An 18,295-nucleotide genomic window follows, 5' to 3' on the forward strand; every position below is an offset into this window, starting at 1 on the left:
TGTGTCTAAATTGTTGAAATTGAAACAGAACATGGTCCATGTTCATGGGGTCTATTCTCCAGACCAAGATCAAAGCGAAGGGAATTGACTTTGTCTTTTGAGTGTTCAGTTTGGAGAGTAAGGAAACTCCAAGTCTCTCATCGGGTATGGCAAGTGTAAATATTCTCTGAATTCAATTTTAAATTCTGAGGAGGAGCAAGAGGGATATGTTACCCCTCTGTGTCACGAAAGAGCTGTTCAGACCCTGTGTATCCTACTGTGTCACAAGCAGCTATGAAGTCCAGTTTTAGAGCCCCAGCTGCTGTGTCTGGAAAAAGCAAAGTACAGAAGGATTGCTCAAACCACACATTAACTTTTTAACAGACTACCTGATAATCCCATGCCAACAAACAGAGGACTGGGAATCTTTTGTCTGGGAATTTAGTTTTACCAGTGATCTGTTACACAGCCTTGGGTTGTTCACTTGTAGTCAATTTCCTCTTACCAGAGTTCTTTACTTAAAGCTCTTGCTAAGACACACTCAAATGACCAAATCATCTGAAAACATGGCTGATAATTACTAATTTTTTTCAGGCATAAAATGGTGAGGTTGATACTGCTGTTTGGAAAGTACATTGGGAATACATCCCATAAAAACATACCACATGGTTATGGGATAAAAAGAAATTGTTATTACAGTTTGGGGTTTTGGTTTCTTGGTGTTTTTTTCTTTTTTTTGGTTGGTTGTTTTGGTGGTTTTTGGTTTGTTTGTTTTTTAATTGGACATGAAAGGGTATGTCTAACATCAAATAACTGTAACATACTCTTTATTTCTATGTTGGTTCCCCCACGCCCCTTAAAAAATACAGGGTTTACTAAAGGACACCGATTTCCTTATTAGTGGGTCTTTGACAGTTTCCCTAGGCACGTCATGTAAATCCAAAAGGCACACAGGAGATTCTTTAAGAGTAACATCACACAGAAAATAGTAAATTTTCCACACCCATAGTTCTAAATTCAGTGCATTGTCATAGACTATCCTGTTCTCAATACATAGCAATCTAAAGTGTATTGTCCTTTGTCCAATTGCCTCAGAGAGGATTTTGACACCAACTGTAAGGGACATGGAGGGAGAAACTGCAGCACTAGTGAGAGTAGGCTGTAGCTATGTAGTTCTGACAGAATGTAGGAGGAATGTGTCCTGTTTTCACAAAGTAAAGGAAGTTTCCCCTTTGTGACTGAATAGTCACAATCTGATCAGTCACTGCTAAAACCAGCAGAGTTTTCTACCTCAACAACCAAAAATTTGAAAGGCCACTGACCATTGTGCCTATAAACAGTTTGCTGTTTACACTCCCTCAGCTCCATTAAATTCACTGGGAAAATATACAGTGCCTAGAAGTAACTAAAGGAAAAAGTAAGCACAGTATCCTTGGTGATTGCTCTGCTATTTGGGATTAGAAATATTGTATTTACTGTGTAGATTGTGTTCCATAGGAAGAGAGAATATTTCAGTGCATAGGAAATGGATAGTTATATGCTGAGTTCTTTGGAGCAGAACTCCACAAATTTCAGCTAGCTCTTACTGCAACTGTTCCCTCCTTAAGAACACTGAGAAGAGCCTTTTTCACCCTGCAGATATCTAGAGTTATTACTTGGTTTTCCAGTTCAAAGTCCCAATTTATCTCAACATCTTAAAAATACACATTTCCAGTGTCATTCCAACTTGCAGATCCTAAATTTTAAACTGAAATAATGTTTTCTCTACTCTGCTCATGACAAGTTGAAAAATGAATTTGGGTTCAAGATGTTTCATTAGCACATTTCCTGAAGAAGACATACTAAGTTCCCCTGCCCACTTCCCTGCCAGCACAGCATTATTAGTAAACAAAAGATTTTCATAAACTTCTTATAAATCTAAGAGACTGTATTCTTAACGTCTAAGATTTTTTTTTCTTGAAATTCTTCCTCTGCTTCCCAGTGAATTGTCTTACTTCTGAAACACACAATTTAGAGGACATTGCTCAATATGCTTTTTAACTAGGTGGTTAATATGCCACTAATAAATTGGATTTTTTTTTTTTACACTTTTTAAACTTTGCTACCATTTAATTTCTTTTCCCTTTTGGCTGTTGTTTCTCCTCGTACAAAACAGTGTAGAAGTGTCTGTGCCTCTGAACAAGAAGAATTGAAATCTTGACATTTAATTCTGGCTTTCTTATCATTAGTCTTATCTGGCTTTCATCCACATCAGTGGAAAAAAATTCCAATTGTTAAATGTTAATAGGATCAGGCTAACTTATCCCCAGTATTCCTTCAGATTCATCTTTAATATTCCTCTGGGATGGAGGTCTTCACACAACTGTTACCTGTGAGGTCATAGTATCATTTTCATACATAAACTAAGTAAAAATGTTGTGCATGTTTACACACAAGTTAGCTTTATATAAGAGTGCTTACACTGTATATACCTATTTGGAAACATTTTTATAAAACAAAACTAAAAAAATTTATATGTGATTCTGAAATATTAGAAAAAAATATTTGGTTTTTTTTTAAGTGAAATTGTTTCCTCACAAAATCAATACATAAAAGTTGGAGGCTTTTGAGTCGCTACGTATTTCTAAGCCGGCACTACCACCCGGTGGTTACATGGAGTTTCAAGCCCCGCTGCTGTTCTATCTTGAAATCTATGTGTACATACAGAAGAGTAGTTCTCAGCTACTCTTATACGTAGAAATCTAATTGCCAGTAGACAGATTTTCAGCACATTGTTTGCAGTTTTACAATACTCTATAGTACAGCTTTCATAAAAGCAGGGAATGTTAATTGATGACAAACCAATTCTCTTATGCAAAGTGCTCTAAAAGTCACAGTGTAAAGATCCAAATTAATCAAATAGATTGAACCAGTTGTATTAAAAGCCTATTGTAAAATATGCTGGTTTTATCACTTACAAATAATCAGTTAAATACATTTCATGACACTAAGAAATCAGTATATTTTTTCCTAAATGCTCCCTAATTTAGTGAGTTCTGTAACGTCCTGCATTCTTCTAAAGCTCTGTTTTTCTCTGAACAAATGTATCCAAAAAAACAATATCACCTGGTAAAAATATTAATATGAAAAACAATCAAGTTATAAATAACTGAGATTAAATCTATAAAATAATAGCAAAAATAGAGATGGAATATAATTCTTTGCTATAGAAAATTAGGGAAGTATAGCTCATAATTTCTAGGTAAACAATGGAAAAACAAAGGAAGTAAACCAACCCAAAAATCTTCATCATAATAATAAATTATAAATGGAAATGTAATGTCTACCTCTGACTGTATCGATAAAAGAACCTCTAAAAACAATTAATAGTCCCATCTCTGCCAAAGCATACAGTAGCTTGGCTGAAATTGATAGCTATGGGGAATCAAGGGCAGGCAACTTCACAAGGATGGAAAATGAAGCATAAGCTAAGAAATCCAGTGGTGATAACTAATAATTTTTCTGCACTGATAACACCGAAATACATGCAGAAGTTAGGGTTGAACCATTGAGAATTATTGTAAGAGGGGAACGCGTGCCACCTCACATTCACTTCATGTAAGACAAACTATAACGCTGTAAAAGTATGCAGACTAACTAGTGAGAAAGAAAGCAAATAATACTGAATCTACCAAACTAAACTGATAGCTCTTAAAAAAAAAAAAAAAAAGTTTTGACCTTATTCCACTTTGTTACTAAAGCTAACCAGAGATGTCAAGCTTCCTTAGCTCATGACAAGGATCAGGCAGATCATGCAAAGAGATCACAACACATGACAAGGAAAAGCTTCAGAAAGAAAACTTCATCAAAGGCAAACACACTGTGCTACATACTTCTGGTTTCATTAACCAAACCCTGATAAGAATATGGAGATTAGTAGAGAAAGCGAAGGTAGCCTAACAGCAGCACCCTCACTGTGCACCATGCACTGAAACAAGAGGAGAGGAAAGAGGGCAATGAAGAATTCCTGAGACAGGATTTTCAAAGTGTCAAATTAGTCTCCCAGGCTGCTTAGCTATGTCCTGCAGAACTCTTGGTGTGCTCAGTGTTATACCCGGGAAACCACTTATACTCTTTGAATATAAAATTAAACATAGATGATGTCCATTTTCAGAGCTGGTAGCATGATAAGGCGGAAAGACTGATTAAAAACAAAACAAAAACCAAAAGAAAATTCTGCAGGAAATCACTGAACTGCCAGTATTTCTGTTATAATTATCACACCAATTTCACAATAAAGTCCACAGTCACCTGGACGAGGAGGAACTCTGTGCAACAAAGACAAAATTGATATATAAGATTCCATAAGATTTATGGATCAGTTACTACCCTGAAAGTAACTATATCAACAACAAATGTCACAGGATGTCAATATATTTGGAAATAGCGTTGCTGCCAGATGTTTTGAGAGTCAGATACTGAAAGCATCCAGAAATCCAGTGCTCAGGGGACACTGACAGCTGTCAAGAAAGTCATCTTCCAAAAGTGAATTGCTCGGAGCTCTACCTCTGAGGATTTTATTTTGTCCTGCTTGTGGAGAAAGAGGGCAGACAAAAGACTCCTATGCTAAAGGCAGATTAAGAACAAATGTGTATTTTGACATATTTTATATTCCTCAAGGATAGTGCTGAAGAAATCCGTAGGACTCAAGGGACAATTTCAGGATACATCTTGAAGAGTATGTGGGGCTTGAATATTGAGGCTGAATATGGGAGCCTAAAGATACAATTCTTGCATTGTCTCTGGCTACAATTTGAGATGCAAAAGAAGAGCTTACCTATCTATTTAGCAGGAGAAATCCCGGTAAAACTGTGGATGAATGAGCTGCAGCATTCAAAGATGCAATCAATAAGACCATTAAAGCTTGATTAGCTACTAGATGTAATAAAACTAGAAATCCTAAATCCAAAAACAGACTGCATTTTCATTCAAGTAGGACATAGAATTTTCAGGAATTATTCAGAAAAGTAAGAAAAAAATAGTTTCACAGACCATGCTCTAATAAAAAAGAACGTGGTGGTGATCACAGGGGAGATCTGAAACAGAAATTAAAATAATTCCATACTTGAAAAGAAGCAAATTTAGGTGTAGGGAGTTCTAAGAACAGCAGAATTACACAATAATGATATATTGAAGTGCACAGATCAGGCACAGAATTCATACCACATAAATCAACATGCAGAAGGATCTGGTGCCAATGGGTTACAAGAATGCCAGCTGCCTCTCCTGCAGAATTTCACACTGAGGTAGCATCAGATAAATCGAGACTACAGACTCATAGATCCTTGGCTGGAGTCTTCCCTGTCATTGCAAATTCTGTATTCATTTACTTCTCTTCCAAACATAACCAAAGGTTTTTGCTGAGTCATCTAACTCTCCAAAGTGTAAGATGCCTGTAAATTGGATGCCTTGTATGGAAAGATCCTCTCAAACAGCTATAACTACATTACTAACTTCAGTCTCTGCAGATCCAAACATTTAAGATTATCACAATAGAATCTGTGCTGAGACTGACGTCTGTCCCAAGTCTACTCTTCTCTCATCCGTTCTCTGTTGTCTGAACGAAAAAATCAATAAGGTATATCTTGTTACCCAGGGCAGTGAGGCTCTTGACTAGAAACAATCAAATTATACTCAATGAAATGCTATATATATATGTAGTCATTTTTCCTTGGACAATTGTTCTACAGAACAAAAGCTCTTGGTACAAAAAATTCCAGCTTTTAAGAACTATGGAAAAATTTAGATCTTTACCAAATGAAAACTAATATAATTTTTAGCAGATTTTTTTTGTACATAAAACAAAAATCACATTTTCATATCTCAATTTACACAAAATATAATTTAGCAACCATTAACATTTAATTTGAACAGTACTCTGAAAATGTGCAACTTCACACAATAAGATAGATATTTTTCTGTGGAATATCAAAATCAGTTCTTAGCATCCAAGAGTTAGTGAAATTTATTTTGAGATTTTTTTGCTTGCCCTGACTTTGGAAAGCTTATTGGTTTTGTTCAGAACCAAGAAAATCAGTATTTCATTCAAAACCAAGACAAGATGGAAGAATGTCTATGAGTCTAATTCCATTTTTAATGAGAAGTATTAGCATGTCATATGAAAATCTGGGAAATGTTTCCCATATGTCGTAAAGGACACTATGTAGAGGAATCCAGAAAAGTACACCCTGTTCTATTCAGCAGTGCATCTCACTTCACCATTCTGCTATTTCATCATGTGAATTATGTTTATTTTCACACCATGCAATTCTATATAAATACTGTATCACTTCTTTGTTGCCATCCCTCTTGTGACCAACTGATCATAGAAAAGCTGATAGCACTTGCATGTTTTGGTATAATTGTGATAGAGAATAAATTAAAAAAATCACTGGACAAATGCTTGTTAATGAAACATGCTATCAGTTTGTGACTGTGGGTTTTACCTCATATTACTCATAGAACAGTTTGGGTTGTAAGGGATCTTTAAAGGTTATCTAGTGAAATACCCCCTGCAAGGAGCAGGGACATCTTCAACTAGATCTGGTTCTTCAGAGCCTTGCCCAATATGACCTTGAGGGTTTCCAGGAATGAGGCATCTACCAACTCTCTGGGCAACTTGTTCCCATGTTTCATCACACTCACTGTAAAAAATGTCTTCCTTATATCTAGTCTATCTTAGGTTATCTTTCTAAACCTCTTTTAGTTTAAAACTGTTACCCAAAGGCCACAAAGTCTCCCCGGATTCTTCACATCTCAAGGCTGAACATCCCCAACTCTCTCTGCCTTTCCTCATAGGAGAGGCATTCCATCTCTCTGATCATTTTTGCAACCCTCCCTATGGAACAGGAATAAGCATCATCTCTACCTGAGGCTCAAAACTTTTAATTGTATTTATTCTTTGCTAGAATAATCTTAGTTCTATTAGCTGATGAAACTTTATCAGCTAGGAAAATGTTTACCTTGATTTCTAAGTTGTTGTACGTATATCACAATTTCTATTTTTACTGAAAGCCAAGAAATAGATCCCCTATGGGATCTTGTAAGTGCTACAGAAGGAGGGGCTAGTTTTATAATAAACCATCTATGTTGCTAGATGGCACACCTGCTAGTCCATTCTGGCAAGAGTTTGCTTAAGAACAGAACATCCATATTTTGCTGCCAGGTTTCCTCCATAGCATAGCTATGGTGATGTAAAATCTCTGCCCACAGCGTAGTGCCGTGTCAGACAGTACATAACAACACCGAGTTAGAGAGTGAAGATGATAATGTCAAGAACACGGGAATGGAGAAAGCAACATGCTTAGTGCAAGGAAAATCCTTTATGCAAGAACGAACAAAGGAAATTGCATGACAAAGATCAAAGACGCTATAATGATTTTTTTGGATTTCCTTCAGCAGTTCTTCACAGTAAGCAAGGCCTGCATTCCAATTAAAGTTCAGAAGCAGCTACAAACTGTGAATGATTTTAAAAATATTTTTTTCCCCAGAAATCTAAATATTTTTCCCTGCTAATGTAGACAAACAGAAGGTATTCATACCCTGTTAAATAGTATCCCCTTTCAAAACATCCCTAAATTAGACTGCAGCAAGGCAGTTCTGGTAATTTCTCCATTCCTTCTTTCTGTTATGTACCACATTTCACTTTCCTCTCATCCTTGCCAAGTATCTATGACCTCCTTCAAGCAAAGATTCTGCAGAGGAATCACCATGTTAAAAGGACAGCTAGGCTTAGAGTCAGCACTTCAAAATATAAGGATCTCAAAGCACTTAGCACAAAATGTAATATAATATATTGAGAATACAACTTTCTCAGTCTCTGGGAGGAAAAAGAACCATAGTCTTGTGGCATGTCAGAAGTGCAGTCAAGACTGGGATCTTTACCTTGTGCCATATGCCTAGGTAGAATGTCCAGTCAAACTAAAAGGTGCACATGAATTTTTAACAAGGTGATACTGGTCAGTTCTTACAAAGTAATAACACTTTTTGCAGCGTTCCTTTTCAGAATAATTCTACTGTGCTAACAAGATCTGATCAGTATCAATGAAGCATGTGTGTGTGAGGTAGCACACAGTATGTTTCCTTAAGTCATTGATAAAACATGAATTATGGCATCACAGCATTCAGTAATATATAAAATATCACTAGGAAAGGTATACATTGTACTATAAAAAGGTATGTTAACAGAAGCTGGTAAATAGTCTCAAACAGTAAAACAATGGAACTTCAACCTTTTCTATAGTATACCATCAACATATTTAAGAAATTACATACTAAAAAATAATATAGCTATGATTTCTTAAATATCAATTAAAAATTATCCTCTCCTGGTCCACTCCATCATGTCTACTCAAGACTGACAACCTCAATCAAAGCAATGATACAAGATGGGTGCTTGTTTTGTGGCACTTCAAGAACGACATATAGAGTTACGTTGCAACAATCACCTGTTTTCATGCGGCACATAAAAAATTCATGAGGTTATATCCTGGCATATATAAATACCTGGAAGGGTTCTAGCTACTCAATGGAAAATATGATGACCCAGAAAAAATTGTCTTCAAAGCTGGTTTTGGCTTCTAGGCTGAAGACTGAACCACTTTGGTGGACCTACACTGAATGTGATAAAATCTGAAGATCTCTGGTTCTAATTCACTAGGTTGGTTCCCTCCCATTCCAGTTCTAGAGGTATGAACCACATAGTTTACGGTTGGACTGGATAATCTCTAAGGTCTTTTCCAACCTAGTGATTCTATGATAGTATGTACATTAGTGGTCATACTACACCTAATGTGACTACTTACCTGATTAAAGGTATGTATATGATAAATATACTGGGGGTCTTAATGGAATAATCAGATGGTGGAAACACAGTACTTGCTTTTTTTTTTCCTTGTTTCTCTTGTTTTTACATCAAAAAGGATCAAAAAACAATAACACTCCCATACCTAATCCAATCCAAGTACATTTTAACATGGTTTGAAGGGATTTTATTGTAGTTTTCTTAAATAATAAAGTGCATTCCACTTTACATGTTGATACCATACTGTAGCCTCTTGTATACTTCAATAAGAACCTCCTTCTATACATTACAACTTAAAATCACATGAAATGTAGATTAGGCCAGAGGATGAATTCATCTATGAATCTGATGGACAATATTCCAAGTCAGTGAACATATTTTTCACAGAATTATAAAAGGTGCCAACCAATATGAATACCAAATGAAAATATATTATAAAACAAGAGTATAAGAAGTACAGGCTTTAAAAATCAACAGCTCATTCTAGTTTGGAAGTAATTTGAAAAAAACACAAATTACACAAAGTATCTTTGATTAGCATGAGCTGATAGCTTTCTGCTTTTATTGGTTCAATATTAATTTGAGACCTTGTCCAATAACATCAACACAAATTAGCTAAGACTCAAAATGGCAATCAACTTGGGGGACCTATTCTGAAAAGTGATACTAACAACTTCCCAGCTTCAATGAGCTTCTCAATCCTGCAGCTGTTTTTAAAAGCTTCCCCCCAAAGGCACATTTAGAACTAAATTAAATGCAACTTTGACTTAATTAACATTTTAAATGATAATGAACACAATGTAGATTCATAGAAGGCATTTACATTGTGTTATAAAACTGATAAAAATTTAATAACTCTTTGTTAATAAGTTATGTCTCTCCAGACCCATAAAGCCTAAGGCAGTCAGTGCTGTAGTCTAGGGTTTAAATCTAGGTTCCTAATGCAGGTGGAATAAGGAGGCAGGAGACTGACTTGACACTTGACATTTGCTCTAAGCCTGCTCTGGATCAAGCCACTGCTTGTTCGTAAGTACTTTATTTCATATAGTAAAGGTCAGAATTTGGGCTCAAGGCAGGGCTATGACAGAAATGCTCAAGCTGAAACCGAGCCAGCTCTGGCATCTGTCGCTTGAAATAGCTCGGAAACAGTAGAGAAGGAGAGCTAACTGGCTAGCATCTGTCCCACACCAAGGAGGTAACAGGAAGAATCTGCTGCCTGGTGGTAAGAAACTGTCATGGTGAGTTTCATGACAACCAGCCACACATAGGAACTAAAAATGCAAACATAATTTCCATGTCACCTTGCATAAGACCCTCTGCTAAATTCACTCCACAGGATGCAGACAGCATCTTCTCTAGCTTGTCCCCATCAAAGCAAGCCACTCGCTAGTCTCTTCCCTGTGACCCTAGTAAGAATCAGTACTCAACATAAAGGCCTAGAGGGATTAAATGAAGACTTCTGGATCTCTTCCTCCTCCATCTTCCCAATTCTTCAAAAGATTTGCTGCTAAACTTAGAAGTGCCTCCATCCCATAGTGATGCAAGAGTTCATCTCCTTGTTATAGACCTCACAAACTGGGCAGAGCATCTGCTCATCAGCCTAGGGGTATGCACTGCTTCACAACACTCATCTGAAACTCATCTCACTTTTTCCATTCTACGGTCTCAAAAGGAACAGCTTGGTTTGGGGGAGGGGGGGGGGGGGGGGGCGTGTTTTGCTTGTTTTTTCTATTCTTGCATTTCTACATCTCAGTGTTCATCTATAATCTCATATTATATCCAAAAGAAAGTTAAATATTTTAGCAGTATTCAGCTTCCTATTGTTTCATTCCCTTTCCCCCTCCCCCCTCACTAATGTCATCTATTCAGTCTTTGAAAGGGAAATATAAAAGTCCAAGTGCATTCATTCACATTAAAAAAAAAAAAAAAAAGATGGAATACGTACTTGGAGTCTCGGGAGGGCATATACCAGCCCATTCTGATCACAGCTCCTATCCCTATGTTAGCAATGCAGAAAAACATACAGTTGCATTAAGGAGGGAATCAGCTGAAGGTCTGCACATCATATATGAGAAAAAGGCAGACAAATCAAAGGGTTGGTTCAGTGAAACCACTGATCCAGCAAGCAGTTCTGGAATGGTTAAGACTGTGATTGCATGTATTGAGTCAATTCATCCTATCTTCTTCAGTGGAAACACTTCCATGCATCTTTGTGTAAATGCCACAAGGAGAAGATGATGGAAAGGAAGAAGGCTAGGCAGAATTGCAAAGTAAGTTTGAAAGTGGAAGAGTAATTAGGAGATTTTCCTTCTCAGAAAAGCAGATCTCATGGAGTCTGGCTTCTGCTTTGCCAGTGCCACAGACTATTGAGCTGGCTGCAAACACAGCAAATCTCTAGCATGTACAAGCATTGACTTAATGTCAGTGGCTACACCCCGAGAACCTCTACAAGAAGAGCACAGGAATCTCCCACATTGGTATTTTCCTTTTCAGCTGTTCCATTGTCTAGTTTTATATGTTTCAAAACCCCATTGGACAGTTTTGGTAACAGCAGCTTTCTTGACAGTAGCTCATTCTGAGAGAGTAAATGGGTTTTCTTCATTACCTAGTAGTAACACAAACTCCATTACGATGTATATGTCTGATTTTTTATACCTGTATTGTACTTGTATCTTTACTGAGTTATCTAAAATAATATTTTCTCTGTAAAATTGAACACTAAAATATAGACAGGTGTCTATTTTTACATTATTTTCATTATTTTGAAAAGGGACACATGCAGTCATGTGGTGGTATTTAGAGGAAATGTCATACCCATGTCAGTTCTCAGGAACACAAACCTGAATACATGGGAACTGCTGTAATTGAAGTGAAAACCTTTCACCCTAAACGCAAGAACAATATTTAGAACTAGATTTACATAACTCCATCTATTACCCACAGCATGGTACAGAAGTTTACAATTTATATTCTCTGTGGCTTTGAATTAACAGGAATTTATTTGGCACAATGTGTCATTAATATTAATCTCATTTAAAAAAACCCAAACAACTCAAAAATACCCCAACAAAACCAAAACTCAAAAAAACCCAAACACAAAACCACAACAACCCAGGCTACGTAAATTAATGCTGTTTCATTCTCCAGTACAGAGAGATGGGGTCATTCCACAGAAGTGAGCTTAAAAGCATAACAATCTGATTATGATCACTTGCTTATGACATTATGATGCCATCCCTGAAGGACGAAATACATCATCTGTATTTCCTTTCCAAGCAGACACAATCATTCACTCCTTCAATTTCACCTTCCTCCAAACATCACAGGTGTTCTATTGACTTTTTGTGCAGGACAAAGACGAGAGAGTGTAACCACAAAGGGATCAGTGAGTTATATTAAAAACTGTTTATATAGCATATTTAAAACTAAGAACTTCCGAGCAAATGAGTCTCCATCCCTCCTGTGGCCACAATAGAATTTTCACAGCTCAGAAAATGTGTTTAGTAAGATGGAGCAGTGGTAGCACCCCTCTTTTTCCTCTTCAAAGTATTACAAATATAATGTAAATGGGATCATATTTATACCTGGTTTGACAACCCCAAAATGTCTAGCCACTACAAGGTGGTGTATGCATCCTGGAAAAGGGAAAACATTGCTGCTAAAGGATAAAAAGAGGATTCTTGCACCGAAAGTTGTGTTTTGACAAGGTGCACACAGGTCCTTCCTACACCTTATCTCATCTATAAAGCAATTATTTCTTCCCTTGGCTACTTCACCAGGACTAGAGAAGTAGTAGGTTAGTTTTGTTCTGTAGGAAGCACTGGATACAGTTCTTGCATTCTAGAAGAAATAAAGACTACACTGTCTTTTTAGCCAGTAATTTAGGAACCCAAGCCTTAATAGTCAACTCATTTACAAAAACTCAAGCACATTTATACAACTGATGAATTTTAGACACACTGACCAACTTGTGTGCATTCTTGTCTCTGCATAAATCACTAAGTTATGTCATTTCAACTCTCATGAAAAAAATCTGGGTTTTTAATCTGTAAAGACACACAGGCAGGTTCTATACTGCCCTAAATAGCACAGGTCAGTGAAGCAGCTAGAGTGTTCCTAAACCTATCTTGCTAAACTATATGGCAAGACAGCTTCAGCAGACCATACCAACTTTGGTTCAACAGCCAACCTTATTCTAGCTGCCTAAAATGTTCATCTAATCTTGCAGAATACAATTTTAGGTCCTTTGAGAAAGACTCGGCAGCTAACTTGTCTGTTCAGCATAAACCACGTGATGGCACTAGAAGACCAGACAGAAAATATGGTTCTAAACTGGGCTCAGCACACAGGTAGGTACATGCTTTAGCCACTTAAAAAAGTTAAGCTTTCTCCAGCTTGTCTTGGCATGGTCTGTCTTGCCAAATAGGATAGCCAGAGGTTTGGACTGAACCCCGAATTCAAAATGTGGTGACTCTTGTCTCCAGAGATCCCCAATACTTACCAAAGTCAAAGTCTTCAAGTAAAGCTTCTCAGAACTATCAGAGGATGTCAAAGCATGTTTTCTCACAAGCTGAATTAGATAGGCCTGGGCCTCATATCAAGAATGTCCTTGGAAGTTTATGTTCCCATGGCTATGGGCACAGTGACAAGTTTAGAAAAGGTTTCCTTTTGGAACATGAACTTTTGATGTTCCTGAGAAGCAGCAGCCATATGGTGATACAGAAGAACAGATATTAAATGGTTCAGGTTAAGATTCTGTCTGTATCAATTAATCATATGAATGGCACTCCCCAAGATTTGGCACAAGCCTAAGCAGAAATATCACACTTATTAATAACATAATTTCACTTATAAATCAGCCCAGATTTTTCAGTGGCTGAGCACCTCTCCTCACTCTAATTCAATTGAGTCTCCAGTGCAAAAAATGTTTGGACACTTTCACTACTGTTCATGAAGGAATCTCCCAAAATCAGCTAAACCTGAAAAAATGTAGAAACAAAAATAATTTAAAAATCTATTTCCTTACGTTTAGAAAGATCACATCCATTTTTTCCAGACAGTTGTCTATAAACTCAAAAGCTATTTTAACGTAATTCTATTTATTCAAATTATGATTTTCATCTGCTGGAAGTACAGGCAACAATATAATAACAGAGAAACTGATCCAAAGTGGAAAATGCGCTTTAAGTCTCACTGTTTCTACATATTAGACAATTAGTACAGTAAATCCTGTGTACATCATTGAATATGTAAATTGATATCCTCTACTTGACATCAGATTCTTGTAAAAGCTACTCATTGTTTCAAGAAGTTTCATACAATGGTCTGTGATTTTATTTACCTTGAAAAAAAGCCTACTTCTACAACCAAAAGTAAAAAAAAAAAAAAAAAAGAGGAAAAAAAAGAAATGCATTAAGCAATTGTAGAAGCAAACCAACCCAACTGGGGCACCACGACCAAAGCAAGCCCTGTAATAGTATAATGACCTTTAATGAGTGTCTGGGGAAACAATACAGTCCTAGCATAAAAGACAAAGGGCAAAACCCATCATGGCTCCACTGACACTAATTCAGAATGATTTTCAGAACAAGTAAAGAATGTAAGAGAGGTAATCTGATCCACCAATCTGACCTCACTTTGATTCTGGGGCCCTGCTGCTGCCATTTCTAATTGTCAAACACTCTACATTTCACATCTGCTCATATTTAATGAAAAGCTGACTCTCACCACCATTCTTTGAGTTAACTAGCTCTGTCAAGATGGGCATCATACGACCCCTGTGCTCTGCAAAGAAAACACACTGATTTCTATTGAAGCCTTGCCAGTGAAACGTTGCATGTGTGTGTATATATATATTTTAATGGGAAAAGAAAGGCTTATGCTGCTTTGCAACGAGTGTGAATTGGTATTGATTTTTGGAGTTATTATTAACAGTCAAAGGTGACTAGTCTCACACGGGGTAGAGTAAGATCTCTTTTGATTTGATGGAGTGATGAAGGGGGGAAAAGGCCCTTGAAAGATAGGATGCTAAAAATCCTCAAAGCTGTCAATATCACTTATCCTTCAAAATATAAGATAGATCTAATGTGTTTCCCAACAGTATTGTTTTTGGTGGCAATAATACCACTATTGTGGAGGGTTTTGGCTCAGCAGGCAACACAATCAAAAATGTTTACTTTATCTGCCTCTGCAGAGTCTTAAGTGAACTTGAAAGTTATGGTAAACCTACAAATTATGGTTTTTCTTTCCTTGCCAAACTGTACTAATGGCAGAAATTTTACCCATGTGTAGGGGGCATTTTCATTTAGCCTGGTCTGGTTGCTGTTAACACCCAACCACATACTTTCTGTACTAGTCTGTATTAATGTAGACTATACTAGGCACTGTGTTACTGAGGTGGTTGGGCTATGGAAGTAGCATCACCTGTAGTAATTCTCAATCAGGAAGGTTTCTTATTCACTTTTCTTAACAAAATAGGTTTTGTTACGTTTTTCTCTGATAAAGGTCTCTTTAAAGGATAAAAACTCCTGTAATATAGAATAGGACTTAAAACTGGAAACCATCTACCCTGAAGTGATGCAAAAAACTGAAAACAATTCCTGTCCCAAGACATAGTTTTGCCTGTTATGAATGTCTAAAGAGGGTAAGAATGTTGGAGGGGTGGGGGGTGGAGATCACCATTTTATTTAACGATCTTCCTCAATTTTTGAAATCATATTGACAAAAAAAGCTTTGGAATCCCTGCTGCTTGCCCAAAGAATTAATGGCTACACAGAATTTTTCTAACTTCTTTGTCTTCTCCCTCCTTTCAAAAGAGCTTTTGGGGCATATTCCAGGATGGTACTGTCCTAGGGGACAGACTCTACAGTTAATTTCAGAAACTGTTTGAATCAGACTAGCCCTTCTAAAAAGGCACTACAAAAAGTACAGTCATATTGTAAGTGTACAATAAGTACTGCCTCACTGAGATTGAAGGGTTAGAAACAAAACTAATGGTAGCTGTATAGAACAGAATTCCAGCGACTGCAATTCAGCTACTAAGTTGCATCCTGTATATTTATTCACTACCTATTGTATGCTGCTCTAGTGTCAGCACTATTAAAGCTGTCCACTTAGCACCAGTCATAGATTTAGACACAGGCCTCTTCCTCCACCGAAGCACTTATTGTTTAATTAATGACAATCTATATTGTATGAATTAAATAAAAAAATATGTCACCAAACTGCACTATTACGGTCCTGCATGCTATTGCAAGAGCATGCTTCATAAAGAGCACACAAAGCAAAATAATAGATTACATTTTTCATATTAAAAATAAATTAAAACAGAAATATAAATACAGAGCTGTATTAAAATTTGGGTTTGACTTTTTAAAAAAAGCATCAGCCAGTAAAACTCACAGAACTACAATGTACGACACAAGACGGGGATGATACCACAGACACCACAGACATGGAACAGCATGTGTTGGTGTTCAAACTTACAGGCACGTAAACTGGTGGAGCAATCATTAACAGAGACAGAAGAAAGTGGGAAGGCTCTCTCAAGGGTGTCCATGTTACTATGTACACTGCCTGACATGCAAGAGCAGTCACGCTCAGAGCGTCCGCAATCAAAACAACATGCCAGTTTCATTCTCTTGTAGATGGACATCTTGGCTATAACCATGTGTTGGATGGGAGGAGAGGAAGAGCAGCAGGTTAATGGCAAGGTTATATATATAACAAGGCAGCTGGAAGGTAATCTAAGGGATTTAATACAGGCCTTAGTTTATGTTAACAGTCTTGACCCAGGAAAAAGAATGCAATGAGATTACTGATAACACTTTGGCTGTACATTAAAAGTGGGGCAAAAGATAAATTGCTCTTTATTTCTGTTCAGTCTTATAGGGTGACCGCAGACATGGGGAAGAATTACTGTTTACAGTCAAGTGTTTGGATAAAAAAAAAAAAAAAAACCAAAAAAAAAAAACCCCACCATAATAAAAGCTGAGAATCCTATATATATTTTTCCCTTGGCACAATTAATACTACTGGGCTAAAATGAAAAATCTAAATTTGCTAATCCATTAGATATTTTTGGCCTATCCTGCTTCCTGTAAAAATCAGACTTTTATATATCTATATATATGCATGTATACACACACAAAAGCACACATACATTCTTACATACACTCACACACACACACATTTACATTATACACATATATACATATATAAAAATATTCTTAAGCATATGCTAATGATTTCTCTGTATTAAACTGTGCCAGGGAACTACTTTATTGCAATAAATTACACATTCTTGAACAGTTACAAGATGTTCATAAATTTTTCTGAAAAATTTACTTCGCTTACATTGTATCTTCAGGAATTCAAATTAACTCTTGACAGAATACCAAAATTTGCCCATATAAGAAACACAACTAATAATGGTAAATATGCTTGACATTAAAATCAGTTCACAAATAAGGCATCACCAAAAGCACACAGAGCATTGGTCCATTGAAACATGCTGAACCAATCATTGGCATGTTTCCTGCTCTGGATTTGAAGTGGGATTGAGAACCAAATAACTGAATGTAGAATTAGACCTAATTCCACAAGGAGTGCCAGGTTAGAACAGAACATTTATATCCTTCTGTCATGGGAATATCTTTGTCAGAGATTTCTATGAATATACAGCATCCTATTTTGTAAATGCATGTGTAATTACCGTCATGCAAATATGTATGCTTCCTGCATCACTGGCATGTTTAAGTCAAAAGAAATGCAAAGGCCACTTAGATTGTTTCACACGTTGCACTGAACCAACACTTTTGGTAATGGTTTAGATTGAACTGACTCAATTATACTAAGAACAAAACAGAACACTGACAGGCAAAAACAAAACCTTAAAAGCAAATGCAGAAAAAAGGTAATGTTTCTCTGGCCTGTAACTTCAGTTCAGGATGTCTTTTTTGCATTATGATCATGACATGAATTTTAAAAGAATTTCTCTTATTTTTTTCCAGTTTCTTAATGCCACAGTCACCAGGGAAGAGGGATTGAAATCGCTCAAATGGGTCAAGTCCTGTTCTAAGGCCTTGATGACTTGCCATACAGTATATTTGTCAAGCAAGGGTAACATTATGATTGTGGAAAACAGGCATTGAGGGAGATGAATGAGTGATCTCTTCAGCAGCGACTCCATTCCTCTACAACTTTGCTCACATGACTAATGCCATGTTCTCTTAGCATCCTAGTAGTGTTATCTTACAGCTGTTCAGAAAGTCATCATGCAGCATCAGGCTTGTTCATTGCATGGGACATCATTCCTCAGAGCTTGGCTTTTAGTAAGATGGTTTCCACTGCAGCTTTTGATGCATACACATTCAAACTACACAGAAAATTCAAAACAGCATTTGTTTTCCCATGGTTTCCCTCTGCCTAACTCTTCCCAACATATTCTTTAGAATTGAAAAGTTGGGTAGAAAA

General features: G+C 36.8%; 1 protein-coding gene across 1 annotated transcript in view; it reads right to left on the reverse strand.

The window, feature by feature from the left end:
* Positions 1-18,295, reverse strand: part of KCNMA1 (potassium large conductance calcium-activated channel, subfamily M, alpha member 1) — a gene marked incomplete at both ends in the record, with an annotated part of 146,241 nt that overhangs the window by 53,648 nt on the left and 74,298 nt on the right. The window contains one exon of the mRNA XM_010153889.1: positions 16,307-16,480. Coding sequence (XP_010152191.1) covers positions 16,307-16,480 — 174 coding nt within the window. The remainder of the gene's footprint in view (positions 1-16,306; positions 16,481-18,295) is intronic.

The sequence above is a fragment of the Eurypyga helias genome, unplaced genomic scaffold, assembly GCF_000690775.1.
Source record: "Eurypyga helias isolate BGI_N326 unplaced genomic scaffold, ASM69077v1 scaffold5886, whole genome shotgun sequence".
NCBI classification, from domain to species: Eukaryota; Metazoa; Chordata; class Aves; order Eurypygiformes; family Eurypygidae; genus Eurypyga; species Eurypyga helias.